We start from the raw sequence: 24,888 nt of genomic DNA, 5'->3' as shown, positions 1-24,888 counted from the left end.
AAGCTTTAAACTTACAAATGAAGTTTGGAGGTACCTTTTTTCAAAAAGCTTTTGGCTTGAAACGACTCACTTGTGAATCCATTGCTAGCAAAGCCCAGACAGCTAAACTTAAAAGAATTGTCATCGCCTGTAGAGCTTAACAAAGCTCCTCCGCCTGTATCGTGCTCAGCCTCCATCCGCCCAATTCTCTACACTTCCACTTTGTCCGTGGACATGATCCCTATTGTTTCAGCCTTTTACTGGTCCTAAACTTGATGCCTGTTCTCTCTCCATCCCTCGCGTTGTTCACCGTTCCTCTCTCTGCCGAGTGCTCCTGGAGATTACAAGTGCCATTTGTCTTGGTGGGACCTGGAAGGACGACAGTATGTCCCTAGCGGATGTCAAACCAAGGTTAGCGAAATCAAGGCTTCCTTCTCCTGCAGCAGAGGGGCTCACCGCGACATGCAAGCTTTTCTTTTTTTCTAAAAGCCCAAGTCTTTGTATGGAAGCGCAGTTATACATTGAATTTAGGAGACTTTTTAGTTTCTTTGCTGTGGTTGAATAGCCTGAATCCTCCCGAGATGTCTCCCTGCTGTCTGGTTCGAACTGGCAACCCTAAGACTTGGGCAGGATTACCAAAGTTATCTCCCTGAAGCACACTCCACAGTGCTGGAATCCTCCTGATTTAGCCTGCCTCGCCTTTTAATTTGTTCTGTAAGCAGGAGGCCAACAAAGGATCTAACATCTGAATTGGGGTTTTAAACAGACGATTCTTGGGCAGAAGCAATAGGAAAGTTTCCAGTCAAAAGTCCTTTTTCCCACCAAACAGTATTTTACAGGACTATACCATCCTCGTTGTCCCTATTTTATAAATACTTTGGATCCTGCATCATCCTCACATTTTACATTTCCCCTCTATTGCCAACTGTGTAGCAATCCATTCGTCAATCTGAGAATCATCGTTGCCCATCGTAGTTTTGCAGGACTATACCATCCTTGTTGGAACATGTCCCCACTTCATAAAAACTTTGGATCCTGCACCACCCTCACATTTTACATGTTGTACCTCTGTTGTAAATTGTGCAGCAATTAATGTGTTAATCTAATGAGAATCGTTGTTGCACATTTGTTTTGTCATTTTGTAAGACTATATAATTCTTTAATGGGTCATGTCCCCACTTCAGAATACAAATACAATAGATCCTGCACCATCCTCTAATTTTACATTTCCTCTCTGTTGCAAATTGTATAGCAATCCATTCCTCAATCTACCAAGTATCATCGTTGTTTTCTTGCTTTTTTTTGTTGTCATTTTGCAGGAGTATGTCCCCATTCTCTAATATAAGTACTTTGCCTCCAGCACCATCCTCTTTATTTATATTTCTCCTCTATTGCGAATTGTGTAGCGGTTTATTCGGCAATCTACTGAGAATCATCGTTGTACAGCATTTTTTGGAGATTTTTCAGGATTATACAATTCTTGTGGGGACTTGTCCCTACTTAAGAGGATAACTATCTGCACTATCTTCTAGTCTGAGCATGAACTGATGAAGCCTGCTCAGATGAGAAGCGAAACTTCTTCCAACACAATCTGAACGGTCCTTTCGCGATGATTTTAATGTCCTGATGATGCAATGACCTGGATCAATGAGATTATTCGCAGGCGTGTGACAGTTTTCAAGGCCATTGCCAACACGCCTGACTTACTTTAATTTAGTTTACCAATCTAAATTGCATCATACAGCTTGGTGGAAATGTTGCTGTAATCACCGCTCATAAAACCCATTGACGGGTCAATTCATATTTGATACAACTAATCATTTTCTGTCTTCCTCAGACTCTCACGGGATGGACCTGTTTGCAGTGGCCGTCCATGAGTTTGGTCACGCCATTGGTCTGGTCCACACCTCAGCCATTGAGTCGATCATGAGACCATACTACCAGGGTCCTGTCGGAGACCCTTTGAAGTATGACTTACCCTATGAAGACAAAGTCCGAGTCTGGCAGCTCTATGGTATGACTTTCAAAACAAGTCTACTTAATGGTGCCGACAGGCTCAATTTTGTATTGACACTTTGCCCCTGGCAAAAGCAAGTTCTGTTTTTAGTTCAAAGCATGCAGAGGCGAGAGGGACATTGCTGGTCTCTCATTGGTTGAGCAGATGTGCCATTGCCACCACTAATAAACAAACATGCTAACGTTAGCTCACTTTGTTGCTATGCCTTGGGCTGTGGACACTGCAGTGTTGTGGACTCCACTTTGCTGCATTTGTCCTTTTTCTTGCTGCCCTCAGTCTCATTTTGAATAAAATGTGCCTCTTTATTAATGCTAAGAAACAATGCAGATCATTTCGACTGTTGCATTGAATGAGGCAGACTATTTGAAGTTGAAAACTCAAATGTGGAAAAATGTCATCATTCCTTCATGTTAAAAACATTATTCTTGTTTTAAACATTACACTCAGGATCCTGGCCGGTATTTTCAAACTGGGACAAACTGGTATAGTTAATACAGTGCGACTCACTTTAACGTGATTCTCAAATTGTGGTACATGTACCTCTAGTGCGGGGATCGGCAATCCGAGCGGCTTTTTTTAGAAATGTATGAAGATGGAAAAAGAATGGAGAAAAAATATATATATTTTCTTTTTTAATATGGTTTCTGTAGGACAACCATGACAAAAACATTCTTAAGGTTTCAAATGGTGTAAAAATGTGTGAAATACACATTTATATTTATAACTTCAACATTTCTGTCAAAAAAGATTTGCCTCAGCATCTGTGACACGTTTTTTTGACCACAACGTGGTGCCAGGCTGTTGCAAACAAAACAAATACCTGCGCATGCAGCGATATTCTCAAACATAAATTGCATCAAATCCAAATACTGCACCCGCCTCACAGATAAGAACTTTGCAGTCCTGCGTAATGATTGAAGTTTAATTTTTCATGCTCGATGCTAAGAAGCTGTCCAGTGACATTCGAAAATAGAAGTCACATTAGAGTCCTGTCATAGGCACATACTTGGTAACAAAGTGGCTTTTTTTATTTGGTGATTTCGGATTTTTTTCAGTATGTATTTGGAATGACACATAAGGATGTTATTGCGTTTTGTTGGTCCGATCAGCTGCGTTGTATTGTGCGTGTCCAAAGGGAAGAGGATGCTGCTGCGTTTACATGTTTACACTGACTTATTTGGCATTTGCAGAAAACAAATAAGACAAGAATAATGCACAAAAATCGACCTTAAACTGTATTATTTTAATTATATATACTTTACTTTTTCAAAAGGTGGCTGTTTTATTTTTTATAATTGCAGGCTCCACTCTATTGCACTCTGTTGCCCAAATAAATAGATAATTTCATTGTATTCCTGAAAATTGATGAGGACTGCATTTTCTTTCCATGGCCTTTGGCCTATTATGCACATCTCTTTTGTTGTAGTTTTTTTTTTTAATCGCCAAAATTAAAAATGACATCAAGAATCTAATATATTTATTTTATTTCTATAATGTCATTAATGCAACAAAGCATAATACATTGAATTTGTGATGGAAGTTAAACGCAAAGCAATATTGTATGGCAGAGTAGTGATGTGATGCATCATTCTCTTCAGGATGCGCTGCAGGGAAAAGAAACATTTAATCATAATTGGTCATTACATATTTGTAGCCTACGTAGTCATTTTGATAATAAAGTCAAATATTGCCAATGTGGACACTTACAGTATGCGTTGCCTTTATCATAAAACGTATATATGGCTTTTATTTTTTTGCGGCTCCTGACTTTTTTTGTTTATTTTTTGCAATTTTGCTCTTTCCACATTTTGGGCAGCCGACCCCTGCACTAGTGGTATGCGGGCTCCCTCTGGTAGTGCGACAAATATTCAGCTGATTAAAGTACAGTGTTTTATTCAGATGTATTTAAAGACATTGTTACTGTTCAAACTGTGTATAATGTTGCAGTGGCCAAAAATTTAAAATAAACTTGTTAAATTGAACCTCTGCCTTGGTTTTAAGGAATACTTAGGCCTACTACACTACTGTATTTTGATGTTTGTCATTATTACGAGGTGGTACTTGGTGAAAGGAGTTTTACAACACTTGGTCTTACTGGTTTGTTATCTATGCTGGTAAAAATACATTGGTAAAACATGGAAATTAATTGTCATGTGACCTCATTACACATTTCCAACATTGGTGACAATTAGCCTTTATGTAAGCAATAGCACACTACAAACAACTTAGCAAGCATTACAGTATTATCTCTCATTAGATGACACTATATTGCGCAGGTGTACTTATTGATGTGGCTGCGTAAGCTCTATTAATGGGATTTGACCTTTCACCTCATCACAGGTGTACGTGAGTCTGTGTCCCATACAAACAATCCTGGCACCCCTTCACAAACGTCTGAACCTCCCATCCTGTTGGACATTCCACAAAACAAATCCATTCTGCAGTAAGTAAACATCGCTATTATTTTACAGGAGGAGAAAAAAACATTACATAGAAGAATGCAGTAGAGACGATGCAATGAAAAACATCCTGACACATCTTATTAGGATAATGTCTTTTAGTATACTTTGTGCTTACACAGGTTACTGTACGTTCATTGAAATTGCATGCAAGTTGGCGGAAGCTTAAAACTATGCGAAAGAGATAAATCCAGTCATTTATAAACATTGTGCTCTTAATGGCTTTCGCTAAAGGCAGAAAAGTTCAACTGCATAATGAGCAACATTCACATTTATATGGCTTTCTGTTCTGTGGAAAGTGCAGTGGTGTTCTTCTAATTTGCCTTAATGTTTTCCACACTCATGCTGAGAACCAGACGTAATGAAACCATGCAGGAATACGCAACATGGCCTGCACAAGCAGTCTTTGCAGCTTAATATGAAATAATGATATGAGGTGGCGTATCAGTGCAGTGCATCGGTGAGAGTTCGCTCGGGAGCCAGCCCAGCTAATTAAGTGGTTCCCCGAAGCAAATGGAGCTCCTGTCAGCGTGTATATTCTTCCATTATCAGGGATAATTAGACTTAAGTTTGTCCATTTATGAAAGGCGTGCATGTTTGAGCCCTAACGTGAGGGGAGGGCGCCTCTCTGGTCCAGCTGCGGGCAAAACATTAACATGTCTGAGGAAACACATTTTTTGACTGAGGCTACATTGCCTCCCTTTTAACTGTGCAGGTCTTTTTTAAGGAACTTTAAGTAAAACAAGTGCTGGCATATTAATTAAACAGTTCTTAAACCATGCAGTTATGTATGTAAATTAAATTTTTTGCCATATAACCACAAAAAGGTGTAAGTCAAACACAATCTGTTAGGATGCTGGTTGACCTCCAATTTGTCAGATTTTGAAACTAATTTCCTAAAAGTAAATTACTCCAAGGTCAAACTGTTGCCATTATAAAACCAGTTTTAGGTGTTGATGTAGTTTAGTGAAGTGAAGTGAATTATATTTATATAGCGCTTTTTCTCTAGTGACTCAAAGCGCTTTACATAGTGAAATCCAATATATAATTTTTTTTTTTTACATGTAAACCAGTGTGGGTGGCACTGGGAGCAGGTGGGTAAAGTGTCTTGCCCAGGGACACAACGGCAATGACTAGGATGGCGGAAGCAGGAATCGAACCTGCAACCCTCAAGTTGCTGTCACGGCCGCTCTACCAACCGAGCTATACCGCCGTTTACTAGTAACATGTTAACAATCTACACTATAATACAAGTGTGAAAAAAGTTAGACACTGTTCATAATATAACATTCATAAATTAATAAACCAGTTTTGAAAGTTCTCAACTGAGGTTTGTTTCTCCAATATACAGTATTTTGGTTGATTGGGGGATATTCGACTTAGATTAAAAATATATTAATAGTACCAATTGTATGTGCGTCCGTGTGTGTGTGTGTATATATATATATATGTGTTTGTGTGTATATACATGTATGTGTGTGTACATATATGTATAAATATGTATCTGTCTATATATATGTATGTGTGTCTATATATATATATATATATATATATATATATATACATACATATATATGTATATATACTGTATATGTATATATATGTATATATTTGTGTGTATAAATATATATATATATATATTATATATGTGTTTGTGTGTATATGTGTGTACATATATGTATAAATATGTATGTGTGTATATATATATGTATGTGTGTCTGTGTATATATATATATATATATTTATATATATATATATATATATATATATGTGTGTGTGTGTGTATATTTTTATATGTGTATATATATATATAAGTATATATGTGTGTTTGTGTGTGTGTATATACTGTGTATATATATGTGTGTATGTATATGTATTACAAAATTGTTCAGGCTTTATAAAAATTACATTTGTAACGTTACAAAAGATTTAAAATTACTATTATTCACAGAAGATACAACAGTGTTTTGTTCAGGAGAGAACACAGAAGATAATACAAATAATAACAGAATAAATGAACAAATTAAAAAGATGGTTCCACAAAAACTCAATAAAACTATAATAATGCTATTTGGTAACAATAGAAGGGTAAGTCGAATACAAATAGACAGAATACAAATTGATTGATTAAAACATGAACTGGAAATCTCATACAAAAATATACAACATAAAGTGTCAAGAATCAGTCAATACTAACAAATAATATTCTTTACTACTCACTAGTGTTACCATATCTGAGTTATTATGCAGTAATATGGGGAAATAATTACAAAAGTACACTTCATTCATTAACCGTGTTCCAAAAAAGATCAGTTCAAATAATACATAATGTTGGATATAGAGAACATACAAAAAAAATGTTTTAACACATTTGTACGCACGTACAACACTTAAGACCTTTAGTACATCAGTATGTGGAATTAAATTGTGGAAAGAATTAATTAAAGAACGTATGATCCAATTAAAGAAACTCTTCAAACTTAAAGTGTTTACAAAGTACAAAGAAGAAGAATCATGATAAATACTCTGAATTTATTGATAATTGTATTTATCTCACCATATGAAAACCACTTACGTCACTATTTATTTATTTATTTATTTTTTAATGTTATTACTTATGGAGTATATTGCAAATAAATTGAGAACAGGAAGTGAACAAAAGCAACTGTGATGTAAAAGAAAAGGGGTAGGATTAAAAAAGTTCTGCTTCTTCCTACTCCTTTTCGAACATGTTGAAAAGAAAAACTGGAAATGATGTATCATGTTGTATGCTTGCATGTTCCAAATAAACTCAAACTCAACTTATCAGTAGTTTTTGTTTTTCTTTAGCTGTTGTGCACTAGCCTCTTTGTTTTGTTGAACATTCAATACCACACATTTAATGCATTATCTGATTTACAAAACCAAAAACCTGTGAAGTTGGCACATTGTGTAAATTGTACATAAAAACAGACTACAATGATTTGTAAATCCTTTTCAACGTATATTCAATTGAATAGACTGCATAGACAAGATATTTAAGGTTTGAACTGAGAAACTTAATTTTTGTTTGCAACATTAACTTAGAATTTAATGGCAGCAACACATTGCAAAAAAGTTGGCACAGGGGCATTTTTACCACTGTGTTACATGGCCTTTCCTTTTAACAACACTCTAAACGTTTGGGAACTAAAGAGACCAATTTTTGAAGATTTTCAGGTGGAATTATTTCCCATTCTTGCTTGATGTACAGCTTAAGTTGTTCAACAGTCTAGGGTCTCTGTTGTGGTATTTTACGCTTCATAATGCGCCACACATTTTAAATGGGAGACAGGTCTGGACTGCAGGCGGGCCAGTCTAGTACCCGCACTCTTTTATTATGAAGCCACGCTGTTGTAACACATGGCTTGGGATTGTTTTGCTAAAATAAGCAGGGGCGTCCATGAAAAAGACGGCACTTAGATGGCAGCATATGTTGTTCCAAAACCTGTATGTACCTTTCAGCATTAATGGTGCCTTCACAGATGTGTAAGTTACCCATGCCTTGGGCACTAATGCACCCCCATTCCATCACAGATGCTGGCTGTGGATAAATGGCTTTCACTTTGCATAGTAAAGTTTTAATGTGCTCTTACAGATGTAGCGACAAACTATAATTATTGACAGTGTTTTCTGAAGTGTTCCTGAGCCCTTGTGGTGATTTCCTTTACACACTGATGTTGCTTTTTGATGCAGTACCGCCTGAGGGATCGAAGGTCCGTAATATCATCACTTACGTGCAGTGATTTCTCCAGATTCTCTGAACCTTTTGATGATGTTACGGTCTTAGATGGTGAAATCCCTAAATTTCCTGCAATAGCACGTTGAGAAATGTTGTTCTTTAAATGTTTGACAATTTGCTCACGCATTTATTGACAAAGTTGTGACCCTCGCCCCATCCTTGTTTGTGAATGAGTGAGTATTTCATGGATGCTGCTCTTATACCCAATCATGGCGCACACCTGTTCCAAATTCTTCTGTTCACATGTGGGATGTTTCAAATAAGTGTTTGATGAGCATTCCTCAACTTTCTCCCTCTTTTTTGTCACGTGTGCCAGCTTTTTTGAAACATGTTGAAAGCATAAAATTCCAAATAAGCTAATATTTGCAAAAAATAACAAAGTTCACCAGCTAGAACGTTATGTATCTTGTCTGTACAGTTTATTCAATTGAATATAAGTTGAAAAGGATTTGAAAATCATTGTATTCGCTTTTTATTTACGATTTATACAAAGTGCCAACTTCAGAGGTTTTTGGGTTTGTAAAACAATTTTTACAAGATTTTAAATCTATTAAAGTAAGCTTTATGAACATGTGTAATGTTTACTTTAGTTACTTGCTATAAAACTTTTTCAAATCGATGATCTATTGTCAAAGAATTGGAATCGGGATAAGAGGCCAGAGATGTTGGAGACATCCCTAATTTAGTCGTTACTCCTTTTAATGTGAGTCTAGGACAGTGGTTCTTAACCTGGGTTCGATCGAACCTTAGGGGTTCGGTGACTCGATCTCAGGGGTTCGGTGGAGATCAAAACACACCCGACTAATCGTGTAAATACAAACTTCTCCCTGTCGGCGTATTACGGATACGGCAACAGCTGACTGATTAGCAGGTGTGTAATTTGTTGTGAGTTTATGCACTCTCTTAGTTTTGTTGATTGAACAAGGTGATGTTCATGCACGGTTCATTTTGTGCACCAGTAAAAAAAAAACATGGTAACACTTCAGTACGGGGAACATCCATCCATCCATTTTCTACCGCTTATTCCCTTTCGGGGTCGCGGGGGGCGCTGGCGCCTATCTCAGCTACAATCGGGCGGAAGGCAGGGTACACCCTGGACAAGTCGCCACTTCATCGCAGGGCCAACACAGATAGATAGACAACATTCACACTCACATTCACACACTAGGGCCAATTTAGTGTTGCCAATCAACCTATCCCCAGGTGCATGTTTTTGGAAGTGGGAGGAAGCCGGAGTACCCGGAGGGAACCCACGCATTCGCGGGGAGAACATGCAAACTCCACACAGAAAAATCCTGAGCCTGGATTTGAACCCAGGACTGCAGGACCTTCGTATTGTGAGGCAGACGCACTAACCCCTCTTCCACCGTGAAGCACAGGGAACATATTCCGCATTAATTAGTTGCTTACTGACATGCAAATTAGTAACATATTGGCTCTTAACTAGTCATTATTAAGTACTTATTAATGTCTTATTCGCCATGGCCTTATTATAACCCTAACCCTATAACCCTGACCTTAACCCTAACCAAATAACTCAAAATTAAGTCTTTGTTACTTAGAATATGTTCCCCTAGTGTCCAATTAACTCTGAATTAAATCTTTTTTACCTAGAATATGTTCCCTTAATGTCCAAATAACTCTAAATGAAGTCTTTGTTACATAGAATATGTTCCCCTAGTGTCCAAATAACTCAAAATGAAGTCTTTGTTACTTAGAATATGTTCCCCTAGTGTCCAAATAACTGTAAATGAAGTCTTTGTTACATAGAATATGTTCCCCTAGTGTCCAAATAACTCAAAATGAAGTCTTTGTTACTTAGAATATGTTCCCCTAGTGTCCAAATAACTGTAAATGAAGTCTTTGTTACTTAGAATATGTTCCCCTAGTGTCCAAATAACTCAAAATGAAGTCTTTGTTACTTAGAATATGTTCCCCTAGTGTCCAAATAACTCTAAATTAAGTCTTTGTTACTTAGAATATGTTCCCCTAGTGTCCATATAACTATAAATTAAGTCGTTGTTACTTAGATTATGTTCCCCATAATAAAGTGTTAACAAAAACATATAACTTTATCTTGGATTAAAAAACAAAAAAACAACAATTTTTTTTTACTAAAGAAGGGTTCTTTATGAAACTGTTGGGGTTCGGTACCTCCAACAAGGTTAAGAACGACTGGTCTAGGAGGCCAGTCCTCCTTTTGAAATATGTTTGGGGGGGAAAGGCAAAGAAAAAGCAACAATGCTCAGAATTAATCCGTTGATCCTCACTGAGCTGAAGACTTTGCTCATATTCCAACGTCCTGTACAACCTATTCAGTGGTCTAGTGCTTAGAGTTTCCGCCCTAAGATCGGTAGGTTGTGAGTTCAAACCCCGGGCGAGTCATACCAAAGACTATAAAAATGGGACCCATTGCCTCCCTGCTTGGCACTCAGCATCAAGGGTTGGAATTGGGGGTTGAATCACCAAAAATGATTCCCGGGCGCAGCACCGCTGCTGCCCACTGCTCCTCTCACTTCCCAGGGGGTGAACAAGGGGATGGGTCAAATGCAGAGGACACATTTCACCACACCTAGTGTGTGTGTGACAATCATTGGTACTTTAACTTAACTTGAACTTTGTGGCATATTTTTCTTGAATGTTGTGGTAGAATTAAGAACAGCAGGGCCATTTATCAATTAGCAAGTTACGAATCAAGTCAATCTCCAGCCACGTTGAGTGAGTAAAAAGCAAGAGCAGCGGTTGTAACACATGTATGTTAAAAGAGCGCCTGAACACCTTTTGTTTGTGTACAGCAGCACTATTCAACTCGCTTGTGATTTCAATCGCTCATAAACTACAAGAATAAATTCAGCCTCGTCGACCTGATGGCGCCCACTCTTTTGCTTAGTCAGATCGCATTGATTCCTCCACAGGCAACGCTTAAATATGAACAGATATGGGTGCGGTAAGATCAGTAAAGTGCAGGAACAAATGTGCTCTTTAAACATTAAAGAGATAATAAATGTCCACTTTTAGCTGTTGTTGCTTTTCTAGCACTCTTTCTTTCTCTCTTTTTGTCAGGCTGGCTCGAGACACCCCAGACCGATGCAGCAGCTACTTTGATGCAGTGGCCCAGATACGAGGAGAGGCCTTTTTTTTCAAAGGTAAAGCAAAGGGAGAGTGACAGAGGCAGAGTTTTTTTCTTTTTCTTTTAATGAGCAAATTGAGCTCACAAGTTGTGGAAGGAAGAGTATGTGAAGAAAAAAGGGGGAACAGGAGGAAGATGGATGAGGGAGGGTTTGTTGTAGACGCCCGACTGAGCCAGCTGAGCCCCGCTGAGAGTCAACGCTTCCAAAATTGCATCAGACTTTCATGTGCAGTAGCCTCCCGCTGACAGCAGCAACAGGAAAAAGGCTTTTGTGCCCTCATTCTGAGAGCTATTGACTTTACCTGACATTGTAATAATAACCTGCCTGATCTCTAGTAGAAAGTTAGAGATTTTTTTTCTATTATTTTGCCTTTCAATTTACATATACAATGCAGCTTTTGTCTTTGTGTTCATAGGGAAATACTTCTGGCGTCTCACTCGAGAGAAGCACCTGGTGTCCCTGCGTCCCGCTCAGATCCACTGGTTCTGGAGGGGCCTGCCTGCCAATCTGGACAGTGTGGACGCCGTATACGAGAGACCTGGAGACCATAAAATAGTCTTCTTTAAAGGTGCACTCCCGAAACCAGATTTTACACTGGCAATAATACTTATTGGAGTATAGTTATACAGTATCTATATTCATTCCTGTTTAGTGTTTTTTTAATAATGTATAAATTAAACAAAACTGAATGTCATATAATAAAATAAATACCGTATTTTTCAAGGTATAAGTCACTCCGGAGTATAAGTCGCACCTGCTGAAAATGCATAATAAAAAGGAAAAAAACATATATAAGTCGCACTGGAGTATAAGTCGCATTTTTGGGGGAAATTTATTTGATAAAACCCAACACCAAGAATAGACATTTGAAAGGCAATTTGAAATAAATAAAGAATAGTGAACAACAGGCTGAATAAGTGTACGTTATAGGAGGCATAAATAACCAACTGAGAAGGTGCCTGGTATGTTAACCTAACATATTATGGTAAGAGACATTGTGAAGTGAAGTGAATTATATTTGTATAGCGCTTTTTCTCTAGTGACTCAATGCGCTTTACATAGTGAAACCCAATATCTAAGTTACATTTAAAGCAGTGTGGGTGTCACTGGGAGCAGGTGGGTAAAGTGTCTTGCCCAAGGACACAACGGCAGTGACTAGGATGGCGGAAGCGGGGATCGAACCTGCAACCCTCAAGTTGCTGGCATGGCCGCTCTACCAACCAAGCTATACCGCCCCATTCAAATAACTATAACATATAGAACATGCTATACGTTTACCAAACAATCTGTCACTCCTAATCGATAAATCCCATTAAATCTTATACGTCTAGTCTCTTACGTGAATGAGCTAAATAATATTATTTGATATTTCACAGTAATGTGTTAATAATAAGTCGCTCCTGAGTATAAGTCGCACCCCTGGCCAAACTATGAAAAAAACTTTGACTTATAGTCCGAAAAATATGGTAAATACAAATAACAAAATTCATCATTTAAAAAAAATTGCTATAATAAATATTGGAATATGGTCAACAGTTTAACTTCTTTTTTTTTGTATATCTTTATATTTTCCCCACAATTTGTCCACTTATTTCAGTGTCGTTAAATTAATACTAAGTAGGGCTGTCAAATTATTCTTTTTTTTCACCAGGTAAATGGAATTCGCATTAATATTGAATAATCACGTGATTACTCGCTTGCGTAATTCAAATTTTCTTAAGAAAATACCCCAACATTTGTACACAAATACAATTTCATTGTCAGACTGTCCTCCAGGAAAACATTTTAGACGTTTACTTAATTGCATGTTATGTGTTAGCACAAAAGCTGGTAAGAGTTTTATCTAACGATCTTTCAAGCTGTATTTTGGAGTGAAATTTGCAAGCGATCACACCAGTCAGAGTCTCCTCATTCATTTTTGTACTGACGAATGCTTTGATCTGATCACTGACAGTATAGTGGTTAAAATAAAAGAGCTTATTTGGTCAAAATAAATTGCATGAATAATCTGAGTGTGTTCATCGTTAATGCGATAATTCTTTGTGATAAATCACATGGCGGGGCCACCGTACTCACTGAACCTTTCAGGTTTAAAATAAAAACAATAAGTAATTATATTATTATGTTCATGTTACCAGTTATTGGCCCAGCAAGGTGGTAGAGGGGTTAGTGCATGTGCCTCACAACACGAAGGTCCTGAGTAGTCCTGGGTTCAATCCCGGGCTCGGGATCTTTCTGTGTGGAGTTTGCATGTTCTCCCTGTGACTGTGTGGGTTCTACTTTGGCTTCCTCCCACCTCCAAAGACATGCACCTGAGGATAGGTTGAATGTGAGTGTGAATCATACTTGCCAACCTTGAGTCCTCCGATTTCGGGAGGTGTGGGGTGGAGGGCATATTTGGGGGTGGGGTGTGGTTAAGAGGGGAGGAGTATATTTACAACTAGAATTCCAAGAGTCAAGTATTTTTTATATATATATATATATATATATATATATATATATATATATATATATATATATATATATATATATATATATATATATATATATATATATATAATATACTTGACTTTCAGTGAATTGTAGCTATATTTATATGTATTTTATTTTAAATATATATATATATATATATATATATATATGTATATATTATAAATACTTGAATTTCAGTGTTCATTTATTTACACATATACACACACATAACACTCATCTACTCATTGTTGAGTTATGGGTTGAATTGTCCATCCTTGTTTTATTCTCTGTCACTATTTTTCTAACCATGCTGAACACCCTCTCTGATGATGCATCACTGTGTGGCACGCACAAAAAAATGCAATCTTCCATCTCTCCCTAGCATGGCCCAAAACCGGTCAATCGTTGCTTCCTGAGGAAGATCTTCAATGCACTCTCTAAAAGCTGTATATGTTATTGTCACATATGCATGTACAGTAGATCAATCAATCAATGTTTACTTATATAGCCTTAAATCACTAGTGTCTCAAAGGGCTGCACAAACCACTACGACATCCTCAGTAGGCCCACATAAGGGCAAGGAAAACTCACACCCAGTGGGACGTCGGTGACAATGATGACTATGAGAACCTTGGAGAGGAGGAAAGCAATGGATGTCGAGCGGGTCTAACATGATACTGTGAAAGTTCAATCCATAATGGATCCAACACAGTCGCGAGAGTCCAGTCCAAAGCGGATCCAACACAGCAGCGAGAGTCCCGTTCACAGCGGAGCCACCAGGAAACCATCCCAAGCGGAGGCGGATCAGCAGCGCAGAGATGTCCCCAGCCGATACACAGGCAAGCAGTACATGGCCACCGGATCGGACCGGACCCCCTCCACAAGGGAGAGTGGGACATAGAAGAAAAAGAAGAGAAACGGCAGATCAACTGGTCTAAAAAGGGAGTCTATTTAAAGGCTAGAGTATACAAATGAGTTTTAAGGTGAGACTTAAATGTTTCTACTGAGGTGGCATCTCGAACTTTTACCGGGAGGGCATTCCAGAGTACTGGAGCCCGAAATGAAAACGCTCTATAGCCCGCAGACTTTTTTTGGGCTTTGGGAATCACTAATAAGCCGGAGTCCTTTGAACGCAGATTTCTTGCCGGGACATATGGTACAATACAATCGGCAAGATAGGATGGAGCTAGACCGTGTAGTATTTTATACGTAAGTAGTAAAACCTTAAAGTCACATCTTAAGTGCACAGGAAGCCAGTGCAGGTGAGCCAGTACAGGCGTAATGTGATCAAACTTTCTTGTTCTTGTCAAAGGTCTAGCAGCCGCATTTTGTACCAACTGTAATCTTTTAATGCTAGACATAGGGAGACCCGAAAATAATACATTACAGTAATCGAGGCGAGACGTAACAAACGCATAGATAATGATCTCAGCGTCTTTAGTGGACAAAATGGAGCGAATATTAGCGATATTACGGAGATGAAAGAAGGCCGTTTTAGTAACGCTTTTAATGTGTGCCTCAAAGGAGAGAGTTGGGTCAAAGATAATACCCAGATTCTTTACCGAGTCGCCTTGTTTAATTATTTGGTTGTCAAATGTTAGAGTTGTATTATTAAATAGAGGTCGGTGTCTAGCAGGACTGATAATCAGCATTTCCGTTTTTTTGGCGTTGAGTTGCAAAAAGTTAGCGGACATCCATTGTTTAATTTCATTAAGACACGCCTCCAGCTGACTACAATCCGGCGTGTTGGTCAGCTTTAGGGGCATGTAGAGTTGGGTGTCATCAGCATAACAGTGAAAGCTAACACCGTATTTGCGTATGATGTCACCTAGCGGCAGCATGTAGATGCTGAAGAGTGCAGGGCCAAGGACCGAACCCTGGGGAACTCCACACGTTACCTTAACGTAGTCCGAGGTCACATTGTTATGGGAGAAGCACTGCATCCTATCAGTAAGATAAGAGTTAAACCAAGACAGGGCTAAGTCTGACATACCAATTTGTGTTTTGATACGTTCTAATAAAATATTATGATCAACGGTATCGAAGGCAGCGCTAAGATCGAGGAGCGATCGTGGAGTGATTTGCCCTGAAACCCGATTGAAAGGTTTCACATAGATTGTTAGACGCTAAGTGTTCATTTAACTGCTCCGCAACAATTTTTTCGAGGATTTTTGAAATAAAGGGAAGGTGAGACACCGGTCGGTAGTTTACCATGAGGTCGGGATCGAGGTTAGGTCTTTTAAGAAGAGGATGAATAACCGCTTTTTTGAATGCTAGGGGAACAGTGCCCGAGGACAGTGATAAGTTTATAATATTTAGCACTGATGGACCTAATAATACAAAGAGCTCCTTGATCAGTTTCCCAGGAAGAGGGTCAAGTAAACATGTTTGTTTCATTCCATTTACACGTTGTAACAATTCCTCTAATGTTATTTCCTCAAAACGAGAGAAACTATTTTGGAGGGCAGTATCCGTCGTATATACAATCGTATCAGTGTTAATAGAACCCAGTTGTAGCTGGGACGCATTGTCTTTAATCTCCTTTCTAATGACTTCAATTTTCTTACTAAAGAATTGCATAAAGTCATCAGCTTAGTGGGTGGAGATACTGGAAGGGGTCCCTTGTTGGGTTAGCGATGCTACCGTACTAAACTAAAATTTAGGATCGTTTTTATTTCGGTGGATGAGATTTGAGTAATATTTAGCTTTAGCTAAGGTAAGCATGTGTTTATAGGTTATTAAACTATCACTCCATGCTTGATGGTGCACCTCAAGTTTAGTCGTGCGCCATTTGCGTTCCAGCTTTCTACATAATAATTTCTGAGCTCTAGTTTCTTCTGTAAACCACGGGGTACGCTTTTTTGGAGCCTTTTTTAACTTTAGCGGTGCTATGTTATCTATGGTTTCGCGCAGGGCGTCGTTAAAGTTGTTAGTGAGGTTATCAATAGAGCCCACATACTTTGGGAATGGTGCCATTACCGAGGGCAGTAGGTCAGCAAGAGTTGTCGTTGTGGCCGTATTAATGTTGCGGCTGCTATAGCAGTTATTATTAGTTTGACGAACATGCGTCTGAACCTCAAATTTTATAAGGTAATGATTGGACAATACTTTAGTATATGGGAGTATCGTAACTTTGGAAACGGTGATACCCCTGACAAGCACTAGGTCTATCGTATTACCGTTGCAATGTGTGGGTTCATTTATTATTTTTGTGAGACCACAGCTATCAATTATAGTCTGTAGCGCTATGCACGGTGGGTCCGATGGGGTATTCATATGGATATTAAAGTCCTCCATTATGATTATATTATCGGCGTGTGTCACTAGATCAGCAACGAACTCTGAGAATTCATCGATAAAGTCCGAATAGGGCCCTGGGGGGCGGTAGATAACAGCCAGGTGTAGAGGCAGTGGTGTGACAGACCTCATAGTAAGCACCTCAAACGATTTATATTTATTATTTATGTTAGGACTAAGGTTAGAGTTTTCGTTGTATATTAATGCGACCCCCCCACCCCTTTTAAGAGGACGGGCAATATGCGCATGTGTAAAGTTAGGAGGACATGCCTCATTTAGCGCAAAAAAGTTGTTTGGTTTAAGCCAGGTTTCGCTGAGACCGATGACGTTAAGATTGTTGTCTCTGATGATATCATTAACTAACAACGTTTTGGGAGACAATGATCTTATGTTTAAAAAACCTATATTATAGGTAGTGGGCTGTTTTAGGGAATTTTTGATCAAATTACCCGTACTAGCAATATTAATAATGTTGTGTTTATTATGCCCAGTGCATTTAGTATAATTACGACAATATCTAGGAATTGATACGACGGGAATTTTCCGATTGTTTGTTTGTTGCTTTGATAAACTGCACGCATCATAGTTAGCCACCTCAGTAGAACGCATGTCCAACTCTGAAACAATCAAAGCAGAAAAAACTTGTTCTGATTTAACTGACTCCTTACCCAGACCAGTAGTCTCGCATCTTCCATTTAAATCCGGCTTCGGGATGGAGGGAAATGGTGTTCTGTGGGGATTAGCCTTCTGCTTTGTTTTTAGCCCCGCTCGGCATCCGCGTTTCCGATCACACCGCTGGGGTCTGCTCCGTAGACGGCCTCCGCTGCTACTATACTCCCCTGCTTCACAGGCTGCTGGATGTAGCCGTCGAAGTATTCCCGTGCTAGTTAGCACGTCTAGCAAGCACGCGTCTATCAGTCCAAAACGGCCCGATATGTCCACATCCAGAAGTGTCTGGCGGTTGTACATGATCACAGACTGACCACGATGTGAGCCAGCCATAAAGTTTGTAGAATTGTCCGGTATTTCTGTCAAATGTTCCATATTTAGCAAGAGCTCCTCAATGTAGCAGCCCTTCCGGGCGCCGCCAACTTGCTTCCTTTTGGTAGTAGATGGTAGTATTGTCCTGTTTAAGAGTGTCACAACATTGCTGTTTACGGCAGACAAACTGCTTCACGATAGACGAAAACGTGACTGCTGTTGTTGTGTGTTGTTACTGCGCTGGGAGGACGTTAATGAAACTGCCTAACAATAAACCCACATAAGAAACCAAGAACTCGCCCTCGATCATTCTACAGTTATAAAGTCATTGGGCAGACACACTGTTTTTATTGTGGGAAAGCGGACTTGAAAACAGGCTGTCCTCATTCAGGTCCGCATGGAGCTGGAGGGGGCGTGGCCTCCAGCTTCGCCTGAATATCAGGAGATTTTCGGGAGAAAATTTGTCTAGGGAGGTTTTCGGGAGAGGCGCTAAATTTCGGGAGTCTACCGGAAAATCAGGGAGGTTGGCAAGTATGGGGTGAATGTTGTCTGTCTATCTGTGTTGGCCTTTTGATGAGGTGGTGACTTGTCCAGGGTGTACACTGCCTTCCACCTGAATGCAGCTGAGATAGGCTCCAGCATCCCTCGCGACCCCAAAAGGCAAGCGGTATAAAATGGATGGTTGGATGGAAAGTTATTGGCTCTGCGATGAGGTGGACACTTGTCCGCCTTCTGCCTGAATGCAGCTGGGATAGGCTCTAGCACCCCCCGCAAGTCTGAGAGGGGCAAGCGGTAGAAAATGAATAGGTGGATGTTAGCAGTTAAGGAAGATAGGAATTAGTGGCGCTAGTTGTCAGCTAGAATAATAGTGCTAGACTGTATTATTTTAGTGTTGCACAAAAACAAGGTGCTTTTAGGACCAGTTTAAATAAAAACACTGTTTTACACAATACATATAAATAGGCGGTCCCCACTCCATCTCTCCATGAGTTAAGGAGACCATGGCCAGGAAAACATTGCAGACCTTTTTCAAATATGTACACAATTATTATAATTAAGGTAACCTAACCCAAACATTTAATATGTAATATTATGACATAAAATAAGATGACATAAAAATCAATTACAGTAATACTTTTGGTAATTATATTGGAATGTAATGAACAGTTTAGCAGACCTACGTGAATTGTTTATATATATATATATATATATATATATTCACACATATATATGTATATATGACTTTATCCTCGGTTTGAGCTCTGCCATCAAGTGTGGTACCTTTATAGACAGGTGTGTGCCTTTCCAAATCATTTCCGACAAAGTTGTTGGAACATCTCAATGATGACCCTTGATCTTACTTTTGAGCTTCATGGCAAAGGCTGAATACTTGTTATTTCTTAGTTTTTAATACATTTGCAAAAATTCAAAAAATATATTTTTCCCAATGTCATTATGGTGTATTATGTGTAGAATTTTGAGGACAAAAATGAATTAATCCCTTTTGGTGATGAGGCTGTAACATGAGAAAATGTGGGAAAAAATGAAGCCCTGTCAATACTTACCGGATGCACTATAGCTGCTCTAATAAATACAAGAGTTAGTTGTTTTCTTTGAACCACCTTACTGCACAAATTGTATTTCGGGCCTTTAAAGAGGTGACATAGATTTTCTTGCTGACAAATGTATGCTTGGCTTTTCAGGTCTCAAGTACTGGGTATTTAAAGACAACATCATGGAGGAGGGTTACCCCCGTCCAATCAGCGACTTCGGCCTGCCTTTAGAGGGAGTGGACGCGGCATTTGTGTGGCTCCACAATGAGAAAACCTACTTCTTCAAGGACAACCGCTACTGGCGGTACGATGACCACCTGAGACGCATGGATCTGGGCTACCCTAAAGACAGCATGCTCTGGAAGGGACTGCCAGCACACCTGGATGATGCCATCAGGTGGTCTGACGGTGAGTAGGCACTTATTTGTTGGACTAGATTTCCTGAAATAGTGGTAGTCGACGGCGATCTTTTCATTTTGGGATTGATGACCAAATAAATACAGAAGCAATATTGATAATACTAAGACTGATACTAAAGATAATATTAGTAAAGCCAATAGTGCAAAATAACTAAAAACAAAAACTACTATTAGGTGTCAGTCAAATTCTTGTTGCTCCTGAGGCCCTTGTATTAAGTGGCCAGGAAAGGTCACAACAATTGTAAAAATACAAATGTCACAAAGTAACAGGTTCAACAAAAAAAAGAAAGTCAAAGTACTAACTGGTTGGCTTTTTATAGGGTTTTTTTTTAAGTGTGTGTTTATACAAATGACAATATTGTACCAAAGCATTGCTTTTTTTTATCTTTGAAATGTGTAGGTAAAGAGTATTTTTGGTTTGTTGTGCCCCGCGACCCCAAAGTGAATAAGCGGTAGGAAATGGATGGATGGATGGATGTGTCCAAAATAAATAAATACAAATTTCAAAAAGAGATGATAGTAATAAAAAATATAATTCACAGTAATTATGTGTGTGTGTGTATACATATTAGAGATGCGCGGTTTGCGGTCTCATCTGCGGAGTCCGCGGATAAACCGCGGGTCGGGCGGGTGACATGACGAAAAAATAGATTTTAATTAGATTCGGGCGGGTGGCGGTTGAAACATTCGGAAATATTTGATATACATGGTTCAGGGATCGGTATCCTTTACCATTCTAAGAGCCATTTAGGACCCGTGTCACAAAGCGAAGAAGTCAAAAGGAGGCGCAAACATTATCTAGAATTACTGCCGGCAGTCACCAAGTTAATAAGTATTAGGGCGTGCTATGAAGCCATTGACTTTGTTGCCTTCTACAACATGTATGATCAGTCCAGCAACATGTTGTGTGTGACTTCCGCAGACACACGAACACGACTGCAAGGCATACTGGGTGACACAGAGTACACTAATGGTTGTGATATAAACAATTGTAACACTCTTAGTAATATGTGCCACGTTGTGAAGCCACACCAAACAAGAATGACAAACACATTTCGGGAGAACATCCTCCCAGTAACGCAACATAAACGCAACACAACAAATACCCAGAATCCTTTGCATCCATGATAATTCCTGGCTATTTTATACACCCCGCTAGCAGCAAACGACTCCCATTGTCTTCTTTACTCTGTGAAACGGGTTTAAATAGCTCTTTGAGTGGTAAAGGTGGCCGACCTCTGATGTATTTCAGCGGGCGGTTGCGGTTCTGATAAAATGTTGGTTTGGGTGCACGGCGGGTGGATGACGACTTTGGTGATGCGGTTGCGGATGATATAATTGCCTATCTGCGCATCTCTAATACATATATATATATATATATATATATGTATTATATATATATATATATATATATATATATAGGGTTTCCCACACATTCATTTATTTGTGGCGGCCCACCACGAAATTGCGGCCGCCACAAATGAAAAAAGGAAAAACCTTTTTTTTTTTTTTTTTTTTTTTTTTTAAATATAAATATGTACATAAAGTGTTGTAATTTATATTCCAACTCCGTGTTCTTCTTGGTCATTGCCGCTGCCGCTGCACAACAAGCGTCAGTCATTGGTTCTAAGTCAGAGAATGGAGGTGGAACTGGGATGTCACATCTTGTATACCACTAGCAGATATTATAGAGGAAGAGGAGATTTCTGAGAAAAGTCAAGAGTAATTTGATCACTAAGTAAGTAGTGGCATACAATAGTTTATTAATAGTGATTGTAGAGCCTTGAGTGCATACTACTTACTATACTTTGAGAGCCTTGTTTCAAGTTATTGGAGAGGTGATGGGAGTGAGGTTGTTAAAAGTGCACTTAGATGTGGAAAGGTAGACCGGAGGCAAATAAGCACACTGAAGTGATTGCTCCGCGTCTAACACTTTTCAGACATAAGAGAAATGTATGTCACAATGCAGATGATAAACTTAGCTCCCAGTTGTCATATTTCTTCAACAACCATGCATAATATACAATATGCAATGGACTACTTTTATAATTTTCTTTTATTTGTATCAGGATCAGTGTATATTTTGGCTATTAAGTTTTAAACATCAAAAACATTGGTTTATTTGTACATAATTTTGAAATGAAAAAAAAGAAAAAAATGTTTTTTGTCAGAAAGCAATAATTACATAAAAAAAAAATTTCATCTTTTTTATTGTGATGTCGAAATATTGAAAAAAAACTTGTCCAGGGTGTACACCGCCTTCCGCCCGATTGTAGCTGAGATAGGCGCCAGCACCCCCCGCGACCCCAAAAGGGAATAAGCGGTAGTTAATGGATGGATGGAACATTTAATTTATTTTTTTTTTGTTTCTGTTGACTGCTTTAAATTTTTGTTACATGACATGTAAAAATATAATAAAACAGTTTTTTTTAGATATGGTTACTCCTCTTAGACACTGAAAAATTCTCCTTGCCCACTGGTTGTGAGTTTTCCTTGCCCTTATGTGGGTTCTTCCGAGGATGTCGTAGTCGTAGTGGTTTGTACAGTCCTTTGAGACATTTGTGATTTAGGGCTATATAAATGAACATTGATTGATTGAAATTAATTTATGTTTGTTTAAAAATAAAACCAATTTTAGCCTGGACCAGCCTAGACATAATTTAAAGATATGAACATATCATATTAGGGTTATCATTATTATCGCGGTATTGTAGAATGTGCTCAAAAAGTACTTACCGTATTTTTCTGATTATAAATCGCTCCGGATTATATACGTCACACCGGCCGAAAATGCATAATAAAGAAGGAAAAAAACATATATCCGTCGCACTGGAGTATAAGTCGCATTTTTTGGGGGACATTTATTTGATCAAATCCAGCACCAAGAATAGACATTTGAAAGGCAATTTGAAATAAATAAAGAATAGTGAACAACAGGCTGAATAAGTGTACGTTATATGAGGCATAAATAACCAACTGAGAAGGTGCCTGGTATGTTAACCTAACATTTTATGGTAAGAGTCATTCAAATAACTATAACATATAGAACATGTTATACCTTTACCAAACAATCTGTCACTCCTAATCGATAAATCCCATGAAATATTTTTCCTCGATGTCGCTTCTAAACAACTCTGCCAACTCCAAAGGTATGCGCCGCTTCCTCTTGTCGTTTTCTGCTGCATATTTCACTACGTCCAGCTTGTAATCTGCAGTACATGATTTCCTTTTCGGTGCCATTTTTGTTCAGCTCTTCAAATTTTTTAAAATAAATTAACCTCATTGCTTGCACCATTTTTAGGACTTAAGGCACAACATCAGCCTAATCACAAGGTTCCTGTGGATTAATTTTGATTATGATGATTAAATTTATTTCTTCCCTTTATTAAGTATTTTATATTTTATGAGTAAAAAAGCTCAAGAAAGAAGGGAATCACCGCAACCTCCTGTTCATGTAAACAAAAAATGTTTTTGTAAACAAACATTTGTACCCTCAAATGTCCCATCAAGATGACAGATAAACTGTTAAGCGTCTTCCGTATTGACATGTTTGCTTCTGCAGCATGCATCTTTTTAAACGGAAACACTACAGACGACTAGGAGATGAAACGGGATATACTTCCAGTTCAATTACATTTTCAACCCACGACACCTGCAACTCTTCCAAAAGACAAACAATAACACACATTTTCAGTGTGTCAGTTGGGGTTTTATGAAAACTGTTTGTTAAATATAAAACATTATGGCCGTTAACAAAGAAAAATCTATTAATAAGCCGCACCCTTTTATAAGCCGGAGGGTTTTAAAGTGTATGCGAAATAGTGGCGGCTTACCGTGTCAAAGGGCCAGAAATTTTCTTAACATACAATGTACGAGCGAGTACTTATTATTAAAAAGAAATTATAACACAGAAAAAGATATATTGTTATGTACGGAGTGTAAAATTAACCGTGTAAATAATACAAGAGGATGTTGTACATGCGTGATGGATGAAATCTTGGTCAGACCAAGAGGGTAGGCACCAGGGAAATCCGGGGACAGGCAGGAGGTCTAGGGCAGAAGGCAAGCAGCAAAGTCCGAGTCCAGGCAAGAGATCAAGGATGGAGGGAGGCAGTCCAAAATCCGTGTGGAGGTCGAGATACAGCGCTCGAACACACGGGACAAAACGGGCACTGCAAGGAGGACAAGGGACATAAGTCAACAAGACAAAAGGGGAACGAAAAACAAAGAGGAGAGGACAACAAGAGGGAAGCCACAAACGTAATGCTAATTACGAGACTTAATGACGTTCCGGCAGAGGTTCCAAGGAGTGACTGGTTCTTATGCTGTCCTCCTGATATCAGCCAGGTGCGCTGATAGCTGACAGCCTGCAGCTGCGATGAAGCGTGGGCGTGAGGCGCTCGGTGCGTGTCCTGGCATGCTGTGTGACAGAGGTTGAGATCTTGCTGCGGGAGAATCTTGGGTTTGAATCCGCGATGTGACATATATGTTATTATCATACAAATATAAGTGATATTTAATGATGGTACATGTTAGTGATTTCCCTGACTGAGATTTAAACCCTGCTACCTTAGTTCAGAGTGTAAAATGTCGGTTAGCATGAGCATCAAGAATACTAGTGTCCCAAAAATAAATGTGTCGGCCTCAACTTCAACATGTACAAGCACCCATAAATCAAATGAAAACTTGAATAAATGATAATTATTGCTATTGATAAATCACTTCGTTAAAAAGTAAAGCTAAACACTATTTTTGATGCTGGGTACCTGTTAGCGTTTGCAAAGGCATCAACACTAACATTACTACGCATGCGGTGTGTG

At 38.7% G+C, this 24,888-nt stretch overlaps 1 protein-coding gene across 1 annotated transcript in view; it reads left to right on the top strand.

Moving 5' to 3' along the window:
* Positions 1–24,888, top strand: part of LOC133536293 (matrix metalloproteinase-17-like) — an 84,409-nt gene that overhangs the window by 49,926 nt on the left and 9,595 nt on the right. The window contains exons 2-6 of the mRNA XM_061876708.1: positions 1,817–1,993; positions 4,337–4,439; positions 11,279–11,361; positions 11,762–11,914; positions 19,800–20,057. Coding sequence (XP_061732692.1) covers positions 1,817–1,993; positions 4,337–4,439; positions 11,279–11,361; positions 11,762–11,914; positions 19,800–20,057 — 774 coding nt within the window. The remainder of the gene's footprint in view (positions 1–1,816; positions 1,994–4,336; positions 4,440–11,278; positions 11,362–11,761; positions 11,915–19,799; positions 20,058–24,888) is intronic.

This window comes from Nerophis ophidion, linkage group LG17 (genome assembly GCF_033978795.1).
Source record: "Nerophis ophidion isolate RoL-2023_Sa linkage group LG17, RoL_Noph_v1.0, whole genome shotgun sequence".
NCBI lineage: Eukaryota > Metazoa > Chordata > Actinopteri > Syngnathiformes > Syngnathidae > Nerophis > Nerophis ophidion.
This window is presented reverse-complemented; position numbering and strand designations above follow the sequence as displayed.